General features: G+C 36.0%; 1 protein-coding gene across 8 annotated transcripts in view; it reads left to right on the plus strand.

The window, feature by feature from the left end:
* Window positions 1-12,452, plus strand: part of SNTG1 (syntrophin gamma 1) — a 332,486-nt gene that overhangs the window by 170,151 nt on the left and 149,883 nt on the right. For all 8 annotated transcript variants that reach the window (XM_090137577.1, XM_031612876.2, XM_090137575.1 and 5 more), the window contains exon 2: window positions 9,600-9,654. In XM_090137577.1, the coding sequence (XP_089993703.1) occupies window positions 9,628-9,654 (27 nt within the window). In that variant the 5' untranslated portion in view covers window positions 9,600-9,627. The remainder of the gene's footprint in view (window positions 1-9,599; window positions 9,655-12,452) is intronic.

Genomic DNA, 12,452 nt, shown 5'->3' on the forward strand with positions numbered 1-12,452 from the left:
TAGCTTCCAGGCATATTTCACTAATTTTTCTCTCTTGAATACCTGAATTCCATTTCCAAATTATAGAAAAACTATCAATTCCAAAAATTGAGATGACAGTAAATACCAACTCAAAAGCAAGCTACAAATAGCAAACAATCACTGGAAGTTGATTGATGCCAGGCTTTTTACTGGGCTGTCTTGTTTATTGCTACCATCTCCAAGGAAAAGACTTGTAAAGTCTTAAAGTAAAGCCCAGTGCCTTTCAATGCTGCATTTGACTTCCCTTCTCAACAAAGTATTCTCTTCTGTTTGGGCCAGGTGGCAGCTTATGACACAAATTCGATGTCAAAATTTTCATTCACACTTACAGATGTGACAGGAAAACATTTTAAAACCCTACTACCACTGTATCTCAAAAAAAAATTGCATGTTGATTACATTGTGCTGTATAGTCTGGTAATTTAAAATATGTCAGACAGTGTTTTGACCTCGTGAATTTTGAACAGGAACGTTCCTTCTCAGACTGAATTATTTCATAAAAAGAGATGGTAAAGTAACATGAAAAAGTTTTGGTGATTAGTTGAGTTGTGAGTCAAACTACTTCTGGTATTGTGTCCCTCCTTCATATAGTCTGATTTTGCTTACCGTTATTAATTGTATATTATTGTTTTGATTTTTAAGCATGATTTTTGCAATGTATAATATGGAGGAAATGCAGATTTGTTAGGTTTCACTGTGAAATATATATATATATATATATATATATATATATATTTCCCATTTAAGGGCTTCTGAAATAAACTTGAATCTTTTACCTGTTACATAAAAGTATGAATATATATGTCAGATATTTATACAGAATCTGAAAAATCCCAAATAAACATGGTATTATTCTATTTCCATTTAATGAAAGTCAAAGGATAAGATAATAAATTTTTATTATTATCATTTTTAAAGAATACACCATGTTCTTGTACTTATGAATTATATCAGATATTGCCTTTTTAAGGATAGCATAATACCATTCAGTTTGGGGGAATTCATGCAAACTAGTTGATTATATTGTCCAAAATCACATAGTCATTAGTATTTAAAAATACAGATAGAGACTCTTAAACAGTTTCTGGAAGAATTTATGAGATCTAAGAATTCTTAGACATCGGTGTATTCCACTTCTTTTTATCCATGTATTTTGCTAAAATACTGCATTGCATTTGTATGTGTACCCTTTAATACATGCATCTGAAACACAGCCCAAAGAATAGAGCAGGCTAGAGCATTTACAGCAGTTAATTTTTAAACATTTTTCAGAAATTGATAAGGCTACACTTCCCTACAGAAATGAAGTAATAGTCCTCTTTTCAGAGAGGAAATATAAATTATGTTGTGGTATTGATTTCATAGTTTACTACTATGAATCTGAGATAGTGGAGCAAGGAGCAGTGGAAAGTCTGTGATTGAATTTTTTAAAAGCAAAATTATTAAAAAACATGTTTAGCCCAAACAATTTCATAACTGTGTCATATATTTTACCACTCCCTTATGCTGAATACAGGTTTGTGTAGTCAAACTGATTTTGTCCTCTTTCCATATTTGTGAATTAGTTTGTTTTTGCATCAGTCCAACTTCTTTTGCTCATATAAGACTCTGGACTTCATAGGGATAAATCTGTGCTTCATTATATTATGTGTTGATTAAATGTATTAAATTTAGGGTAAGACAAAGGCAAAACTTATATTAAACTGTGAGTTTTCTATTTAGCATTATCTTACTTTCTCGTGAATTTGAAAAAGCATGCTAAATTTCAGAAGTACAAGCATTCCTGTCTTAAGCTTAGTTCTTCAAGCAATTCCCAAGAACCCTGCCAAATAAAACCTCCTGAGTCTTTACAATTGGTAATTGATTTCCTTACCTCTCCTAGGAGATTGGCACAATGCACTTTTGATTTTTTTAACTTAAATGAAATCAAAAGATGCAACGTGATGTTGAATGTCTCACTCCAAACTGTTTGCATTAGGCATAATGCCAGAGGCATGAAATTTATATTTGACTGGTTATCAATTGCCATGGCAAAGCAATTGCCAGTATCTCTTTTATTAGGAAGTTCTGTGTTGAGAGATAACACAGAGAAAAAGCAGACTGCAATAGCAGATAGTCAGAGAACTTCTGTTTGTCTTGGATAGGAAGCACAGTTATTTAGGTAAAACTGGGAAATTGACCTAAATTATGTAACAGTTTGTACTGCCTTCAGAGAAGCTTAGAATATAGATATTTATCCTCCTCTGGGTCTCTGGTATCTGTGCTATATCTGTTCAGAATTAAATACATTATTATATTCAGATAATTATGGAGAATTGTCAAAAGATAACACTGGAAAAGTGAAAGGACATTTAGTTTTTTTCTGAGCAACATTCCAGGCTTTAATCCAGAGCCAAAGTTTGCTGTCCCAGTTTGTTGTAGAGCATTCCTCCCCAAAAAACGTGCAGTAGCAGTCCACTGACATTTAATTTTGCCATTTTCAAATGATTCTCCCGTAGTACTGCTTTTTGCCTGTCAAAGATCATGTGTTGCATTGTTCTTTTTATTTTACCATTTCCATCAGTTTACGTTTGCCAAGCCATAACTGCCTGGGTTACATGTAGGTGTTGAGGGACACTAGATAACGTTTGATGTAAATAATACTGGAATGTATAACCATGAGTCCAATACAACTTCATTCAGTTAATACCGCCCTGAAGCTCACTTAATTTTGAATCGTCCTTAACTGTGCTTGCTGATTACGAATGCTTGCCATTAAAACAATGAATTATGACTAGGAAGTAAATATAATTCTTATTTTAACTACGGTAATGTAAATAAAACATTTAGAAGCCTTGTTAGCTACTAATTGCCAGCTTCAATTCTTTTGAAGCATGTGCTTTGTTGAGAGCTGGAGATTTTGTCAAAAAGCTTTGTCAGATGTTTAAGCTGCTTGCTGACCAAAAAAAAGAAACAAACAAACAAAAAAACTGTGTGTCTTTGCTCAGTTGAAACTTTGCCTTGTTCTTTGAACTACTGAGTCGATGAAGTATATGTAATGTATTCTAGGTCTCCAGGTTTCTGAGCATCTTTCAATATGAATTAATTAATGGAAGCTGAAATTCGGAGCAATTTCTCTTTGTGTATTGCATTCTATGAGAGAAGTAAGGATGTGTTTGGATATGGGGAATACATTCCCAGCTCATGGACAAATTTTTCAACAGATGGGTCCAATATGCTATTACAGTAAATGACTAAATACATTATGTTAACTGAATGTAAGTAACTCTGTTTTCAAATGAAATATAATGGAAGTAGCCTGGAAAAAAATAACAGAATATGTTGTCAACCTGTGGTTACTAAATGGTTCCTTTGGATTCCTGTGCTGTGTGCATGGCTCAGAAAACTGTTCCAGCCCAAAACACTGTGGCAAGCTGTCCAGAATAGAGAAGAGTTTGTGAAATTTGCATTTAAACTAATGCCTCTTTCCCCCCTCCCCCTCCTTTTTTTTTTTTTTTTTGTTGTTGTTGTTGTTGTTGTTGTTGTTTTTTCCTTCCCCTTAAAACAGAAGGGACCAGCTATGCTATGGATAAAGGATAATTAATAATAAATTTTAATAAATTTCTCTAAAAACACCCTGCACAGTTACATAGAAATGTACTTCATTTCTAAGCGCACAAAGAAATGAGATTTGATTCAAATATCTTCAGAAAGTGGAGCACAGACAATTTTGGTAGCAATGAAGGTAGGAGAAAGACTTTAAAGGGTAAACATGTAGTTTATTAGTTAATAGCTGTCACAATTCGTTGCAGATCTGGTATTTATGCCTTTGAAATGTGGTTTTAGTCTGCTTGCCAGTAAGCAATTCAGACATTGAACATTCCTGTGACTGTAGACTGTCTCTGTATAAATAAGCTTCTTCCAAGTTCAAGACTCTGTGAAGATGCAGACAGACAGCCCTCAGAGTCAAATCACCAGACAGATCTCCCTAGTTGAGGAAGGTAAGTATTAAGAGGAGTAAAAAATTGTTTACTCAGTTTTTCATGAAAAAAAATATAATTTATCCACAGTGAGTAAGAACTATGCAAGCTGCAGTGGTATCATGATGAATTTGATTGCATTTGATAATACATCTTTCTCCATGAATTTGTTATTTTTTGATACAATGTTCTATTCTTTGCAATAGTAACCTTGAGAATTAAGTGTTTTGTATTGCTGCTCCGATAGTACCCTGTTTAGCTTGCGTTATTTTGAAGACTTTACAAAGTGTTTGTTATCACTGTCATGCGTCCATGAAGTTTTCTTTTGGTTTGCTATCTTATTTTATTAAAAATGCTGGAATATTCTGTCATGGTGAAATTGCATCTATCATACTACTAGAGTATGACCTGATTTATTATAGGAAGATCTGAGCATAACTCAAGCGCTCAATGCATTATCCTAAATGAAGCTCTGTCTCTGAGGGCTGCCTTAGCCTTCAACTTTGCCATTATGTTTTAGCCATTGATTTCCCTTTAGAACAAAAATGCCATAATATTACAGCTCAGTAAATGTTTTCTTTGGTATTGAATAACTGCTTGTTCTGTCAAGAGGGTGTCAAATTCTGTTCCCAACCTGTCATTCATGTGCTGCTTCCTATACATCTATCAGTAGAGATGAGCTAAATAAGTTTGGTAACTCAGTTTTTGAGGAAGTATGGAATGCAAATCAAGTAGAAAGGATGCAAAGTAACTTTTTGAAGCATGCTTGTTTACGTAACCTTGATTGTGTGTCCCAAAGCTTTTCAGAGGAAGCCTCATTTTCTCTTTTAGCCATTACTCCTCTTTGAATGATATACACTGCTCATGCTTCACTTGTGCACCAGACCCTGTCCCAATACTGCTGCTTTTCCTCTGCATGTCAGCCTTTCGTAGTCACAGACAGGTTTTTTTGCCTCACCTTATGGAGCACAGTTTGTGCCAAAGCAATTTTTTGATGGGGAGGCAAAAAGAAAAATGAAATACTGATGCTTAAGGTATCTTTGGGCTCTGGTATGTTTGTGTGAGACTGAAGGAACCTCTAGAGAGTTGGAAAGATGCTCAGATAAGTGTGGCTGTGATTTCAAGATAAGGAGATTGCTGAGGTTAGCCAAAGGCAGGCCAAGGGACATCAGTCAGTGGTGGATTTCACAGTTTATTGCTTTTAAAATGCTTTGGTTTTAGAATTTCTTGGATTTCTTGGTTTTATATGTACATATATATATTTATTTTGTGTATAACAAAAGGAGAAAATTATTAATCATTAAAATATTTTACCAGCATAGCATCATAAAATGTCTGTGTGATGCATTATATGTATTCTTGTAATTTAATAATCTAGAGAGTTCTTCCAGGGAAACAGGGGAAACAATGAAGTTTCTAAGCTGATGTACGAGATAATGAACTGTGTAATCTTAGCTTCTGTGTGCTGTTTCCAAAATATCAAATGTTAAAAAAAAATTGCTTGATGGACTGAAAAAAAACCCTTTTGATAATGGGTTTGATTTCTGCTCTGTACCACAGCCAAGACAGTTGGAAACAGTGCTATATAGAAATAGTGCAAACCATGCTGCAGAGATCAGTGACAGAGTTTGTGATGTGTGAAAAGGTACACTAACTGCAGGAAATGTATTTTTGTGCTGAGAGTTCTGTAGTTCCAGATACACGTCTTAGGCATCATTTTTATATTAGAAGATCTTATCATCAATCATGAAAAACTGCCTCCAGACACTTTTCCCAGAGAAAGTCTCAGAATCCAAAGGCAGAGGACCAGGAAAATGAAGAACTTCCCACTGTAGGAGATCAGGTTCAAGACCATATATAAAAATCCTGAAGGTGCATGGATCCATGCATCCAGTGATCCTGTGGGAACTGGCAGGTGAAGTTGCTAAACCATTCTCCAATGTATCTGAAAGCTCATGGCACTCCAGTGAAGTTCCCAATGACAAGAAGAGAAACATAACCCCCTATTTTTAAAATGGGAAAAAAGAAAACCCAAGGAATTGCAGTTGTTCTCACTTCCATGTCAGGTAAGATCATGGAACAGGAGATCCTCCTGTAAACTATGCTAAGGCACACAGAAAAAAATGATATGACTGCGGACAGTCAATATGGCATCACTAAGGACAAAAAGTGCCTGAAAAGTGTGTTGGTGTTCTGCAGCAGGGAGGAGTCACTGTTATCATCTACCTGGACTTATTCAAAGCACATGATATTGAACCAACACTACATCCTTATCTCTAAATTACAGATACATGATTCTGATGGATAAACCAAGTGATAGACCAAGTGGAGATTGGTGACAAGCAGTTTTCCTTGATGGGTCTATATTAGGACTGGTACAGTTTAGTATCATTGTCAGTGACGTGCATAGTGGGATTGAGTGCATATTCTGCAAACTTGTTGACAACACCAAGCTGCATGGTGCATTTACCATACTGTATGGAAAGGATGCTATCCAAAGGGACACTGACAGACTTGGCAGGTGGGCCCAAGAGAAACTCGTGAAGGTCAACAAGGACCATATGCCAGGTCCTGCACCTGGGTTGGGGCAGTCCCAAGCACAAATAAAGGCTGGGAACTTGTTTCAGAGCAACCCTGAGAAGAATTTGAGGGTTCTGGTGGATGAAAAGCTTTACATGATGTGGAAATGTATGTGCACTTGCAAGTCAGAAAGCCAACCATATCCTGGACTGAATCAAAAGAAGCATGATCAGCATGTTGAAAGAGTTGATTCTTCCCATCTACTGTACTCTCATGAGACTCCACCTGAAATATTGTGTTCAACTCTTCAGCTTCCAGTATGAGAAGGATATGGACCTGTTGGAGTGGATCCCTAGGAGGGCCATGAAGATGTTCAGAGGGCTAGAGCACCCCTTCTGTGAAAAAAGACTGATAAAAATGAGGTTATTCAGTCTAGCAAAGAAAAGACTTTAGGGAGACCTTACAGCAGTGAAGTATCTTATTCCAGAACCTCAAGGGGAATCTAGAAAACCTGGGGAGGGACTCTTTATCAGAGAGTATAGTGACAGAACAAAGGACAATGATTTTAAACTAGATGAGTGTCTATAGTGCAGATTTAAATTAGCTATTAGGAAGAAATTTTTCGCTATGAAGGTAGTGAGGCACTGGAACAGGTTGCCCTGAAAAGCTGTGGATACCCCATGCCCGTAGGTATTCAAGACCAGGATGAATGAGGCTTTGGGTAACCTGGTCAAGTGGAAGATGTGCCTGTCTGTTCTAGGGGATTGAAACTAGATGATATTTAAGAACCCTGCCAGTCCAAACCATTCTATAATTCAATGAAACATTGTGTGTAACCTTCCTTGGGAACTAAAGTAATTATTTCAGTATGAAATGAATGTCAGGAGGGTATTTGTTGTATTATCAATTTCTGTATTTGTGATATATCATGTAAGGGAAAAGAAGTGTCAGCAGGTAGACTTGTCAAATATTAACAGATAGAGAGAAGTAGTATTTATAATTTGCAATCTGTCCTCAAAAATGACAAAACAGAGCGCTGAAAGTCAATGCTTGTTTGCCATGACGTCTCTCAAGTCATAGGATAGAGAACTGTGTCTCCTGCTTTTCATAAATAACATTATCCAGCCTATGAGGTTTGCTAGAATAACTGTAGTGAATTAGATGTTTAAAAGATTTTTTTTTTTTTCAGTAAAGCTGATATTCATATGAAAATTCATACTATATTTACTAATTATCAGAGCAAATTAAAATTTATTTTGGGTTACCAGCTGTACATAGAATCATCTTAGTTCCTGACTTTGGTTCTACATGGTAATATAAATATTTATTAAATGAATACATAAATACATCAATAATACATGAACACAACAAAAGAGATGAAGATGGAATATTAGATAGTTGTGGGAAATGCCTGGGTTTAACAGGATTTGCATTCAAGTGTAATTAAAAAGTAACTGAAGAGAAGTCATCAGTTATTGTGGAACCAGTGTTACTTGAATGTTGCAGGACCTTTAGGAATTAGTAGAGTGTAATTGGAGACACTTTTTCCTGTAGCTGGAGTTACTGACTTGATAAAGTCAGAGCCTAAGAAAGGATAACACTGTGTGCAGCACTCCAATTTTTATTTTAAAGATACAAAAGTTTCTGGTTCTAGAAACTAAAAAGCTCACAAAATATTTGAAGTAAAGCCTCCTTCCCATTTCAGCTTACTCATCTGTGAGAAGGAGAGTTTATAAAAAATACAAACTTATTTCATAATAACTGTCCCTCAAGAATGAAAAGCCTTCACAGTTGTAATAGTGACCTTGTCTTTCATGAGCATTTTGAGAGCAGAATTAAAAATATAGATGTTTGTTGGTGCACTTGTAAAGCTGACACGGAAGCAACGATGCATTGTAACCTAGCCAAAGTGGGCTGGCTCTGTTAGAAATAAGCTTGGTGCACAGGCTGTGAAACAGACAAAGCTCAGTAAATACAGAATATTGCCATGTATGTGCACTTGGATGTAATAAAACTAAGTACAAGACAGTAAAACAAATTAAGATGCTTAAGAGATTAAGATATTTTTAATTAAGATTTGCATTTTTGTCTTATGGTAGTTGTTTTTTTTTTTTTTTTTAATTTCATTTTGAGCTTATGCTCTTAGGTTGAAGCTTTGAGTACTAAATTTATACAAATAATTGTAAGCACATGATTCATTCAGAATAATAACAAACTAATTGAGGGGAAGGATTTTGTTACAGGTTTTGCATCTCAAGGCATTGAATGAAGTATCTGTTTTGCCCAGGAAGTGTTTCTTGGAAATGTTTTATGCAGAAAGATGAGAATTTGTGTTGTAGAATCAGGAGCAGGACACTGTTCTGGTCCTCTGATAAAAGCCAGCTGTGGTAGCGTTATCTCATAAATAAATGAATGAATAAGTGTGCATTGGGATGAGTATACTTTAGGTAAAGTTCTAGCAAAGTAATAATCATAGGATTTGGTATGACATTTTGCCAGCCCTCACTCATATTCCCGACTTCCCTAACATTTGTTTTTTTCAACTCATAAATATTTCTGCAGTCGACACACTGTTAAATGATGTTAAATGATACTGGATTCCATGGAGAGGTTACATATGTTAATAAAATGTGAGACAAAGGTATTGACTCCTAATGTTTCTTTTGCTATGGGAGAAAAGAAAAACAAAAAATCTTTCATTATTTTGAGAGCAAGAGCATTCCGAAAAGCAACTCTGAACTGTCTCCTTCTAAAGCGTTACTTTCCAGTATGCCCTCACTTTTGAAAAGAAATGAAAAATAAACTTGTTCTTGCTATATGAAAAATAAATTTGAATGCCCCATGGGAGGGACAAGATAGTGGGAGCAGAAAAATACCTCTGATCCTATCAGTGAAACCAAGTTGTGTACTTTATAAGGAACAGAAATTATTTACAACATCTTACGCTTCCTAATCCTTTTGAAACTTTGATCATTTCTCTTTATAAGGAATTACTATATCTGGACCTGACAAAGGCTAGTTCAGTTGTTCAGCTTAGACAGATAACTTATGTTTTGCAGTATCTTTTTCATTCTAATGAAGTCTTTCTCTCTATTTTAGACAAATATCACTTGCTGTGTCATAGCACATGGATTTCAGGACCGCCTGCGAAGAGGTAGGATCAGATATTTTTCTTTTCAAACAGTAGTAGATTGTAAATCAATGCACTTTTAATCCTTTTTATATGCAACCCCCCTCCTCCCCCCCTTTCCCATCTCTCCTCCTCTACCCACTTTTTCTGCAATGAGAGGAATTATATAATCAGATGTAAGTTATTCAGTTGATTGCTTCATGGTGGCAGGCAGACTTTGTAATAGAACATGAAAGCATTTTCCCAGGTGTATTCATCACCACCTCTCACCTCTGTCCCTTCCAATTTACCTCTTTGGGCACAATGTGGGTGCAGGTATCTATGTTCTGTGTGAGCTTTGCCCTTAGTCTTCACCATTTATATTTGAAAGCCTGTACATGAAATAAAACATCAGAGTCCCAAATCTATCTCTGTTCAACAAAATCAAAGGCAAAATGTAAGAGTGCAGGAAAAGGGTAGGGAGAGAGTGGAAGGTGTGAAAGTGACCCAAATGAAAAGTACTTCAATTTTAATTTGATGAGATAAGAGTAATTTTCACATAGTATAGGTATGTAGTTTCAAAATATCAATATGAAGTAATTCAATTTCCTCTCCACAAACAATGGCGGAAGTGCTTTTTTTTTTTTTCCCTGTATTTTTACTAACTTTGAAGGTAAATAAGAAATGTTTGGATACGTTATTAAGTGCAAAAATCTTCTCAATGATTTCCTGTGGACAATTTTTTTTTAATATGCTTACACAACTTTAGGTACACCAAATTATGTTGTGATGTCAAGTCATTCTTAAGATTAAAAAAAATCATTCAGTTGCCTTTATAACGAGAATAGCAAACAGTGATCAGGAAGGTGGGCATGTCTTTGTAGGTGACCATAATTCCATGAAAAATAGAAGAGGAAGGAGGAGAATATCAGTAGGTCAGAGAACTACATGTAGCCAAAACAATTTTGACTTGAGAATAAATTGATGTAAATTACTTTGGGGAAGGGAATATGAGCAGGCTGAAGATTATGAAATCAGGATAGCCTTCTGAAAAGAGCAGTGAGATTACAAAATAATATTAAAGTGAAATTGGTATTTGGGAAAGGATTCCATGATGGTTGCCCACAATACTGTGTGAGAGACTTTATATGTGATCTAAATTCTGTAATATGGTATATCCCAGATTATTTGCCTGGAGTAAAAGAGACATTTCTAATTTTTTTCTTGCTTCTTTCTTTTTAATTGATTTATTGAGTAGGTATGCATTAACTTTACAGGATTTTTATGTTGTTATTTTAACTGCAGCCTAGTAGAGATTGCTTAGCAGTAATTAACTTAGCTCAGTGCCCAGCAGCAATTATGACAACAGCAGCCACAAAGAGATGACCTGGAATGAGTCATGTTTTAGCCTTTAAAGTGCAAGTGTATTGTCAGATCTGTTTCATTCAGTATTTGGTTTCTAATTGGGCATTCATTTCAAATTTAGGTCTTTAAAAATCTTTTTTTTTGTGCTTCCATGATGGACAGTGGAAAGACAGTGTGACTCCTCCCATCAAAAAAGATCCTTGATCTAAGCAAGAACTTCTAACTTTTAAATTAATTAAATTAAATGAAGTAGATTCAACTCCATTTTATCTGCTTTGCATGAAATTAGGTCTGTGCCACAGAATCAGTAGTGCCACTTCTGAGAAATTCTTAAAGCTGCAGTGAACTAACTACATCTTGTGTCCCAAGCCAATCAAAGTTAATAAAATATAGACTTTTAACCTACTTTCATCAAGTGCCTACATCTTAGTAAAGCATCAGTAGCTTTATGCTTACAGGTTTAGCTAAATTTTTAACTAAAACCTCAGCACTAACATTGTAAGATATCCTCTATTTGGTTGTTGTTAGAGGAAAATATATCAAGCTGTATTCTGATGGCCCAAGAGACATGTGGCCATCACAATTCTGCATCCCTAGATCCAAACAGTAGTGGGGGTGAAGATATATATCCATTAGGCATATGCACACAGAGCACCCATAAACACTACATATATGCATATAGATGTACATATGCGTGTATTTGGCCAGCCATTTGAATTAAGTGAGGACACGCAAAGCACTCACACAAACACAGATGGCATCAGCAGCCTCATCTAAGCTTTTTCTCTGGCTGAGCAAAATAGATTAGAGAGAGAATACATATGTATGCACACATAGAATGTGGGTGCTCCAGCAGCTGAGCTTACCACACAGCCTGCCCAGCAGCTTCCCCTGGGGCCCAGTCTCCTCAGTTGTTGCACCTGCAAATACACACACGTCTCTCATCCAGGAAAGAAGTTAGAAAGGAGTTCAATAAGTTACCTCAGAATATTACCAGATAGATGTGCTGACCGGTGCTATTTAGATGCAGCCAACCTCTCTTTATGTCCTTGCCCATCTATCTTCTCCCCAAATCACTTAAATTCCTCTCTTTCTCTTCCTGTGGCTCTTCCTTAAAATTTCCATAGTAAGTTCTCTGCAATTTAGAGCTGCAATTTAGAGCTGCTCTTTCAGGATCTGAAGGGCAATAAGAAGGAAGGGAACAGACTCTTTAGCAGGATCTGTTGTGATAGGACAAAGGAAAATGGTTTCAAAGAGTGGAGATTTGGATTGGATGTAAGAAGGAAGTTTTTTACAATAAGTGTGATGAGGTACTGAAACAGCTGGCCTAGTGAGATGGTGGATGCCCCATCTCTGGAGACATACAAGGTCAGGCTGGATGGGGCTCTGAGCAACCTGACCTAGCTGCAGATGTCTCTGTTCATCGCAGGGAGGTTGGATTAGTTGACCTTTAAAAGTCCTGTTTAACTCAAACAATT

The sequence above is a fragment of the Phasianus colchicus genome, chromosome 3 (assembly GCF_987193195.1).
Source record: "Phasianus colchicus chromosome 3, bPhaCol1.hap1.1, whole genome shotgun sequence".
NCBI lineage: Eukaryota > Metazoa > Chordata > Aves > Galliformes > Phasianidae > Phasianus > Phasianus colchicus.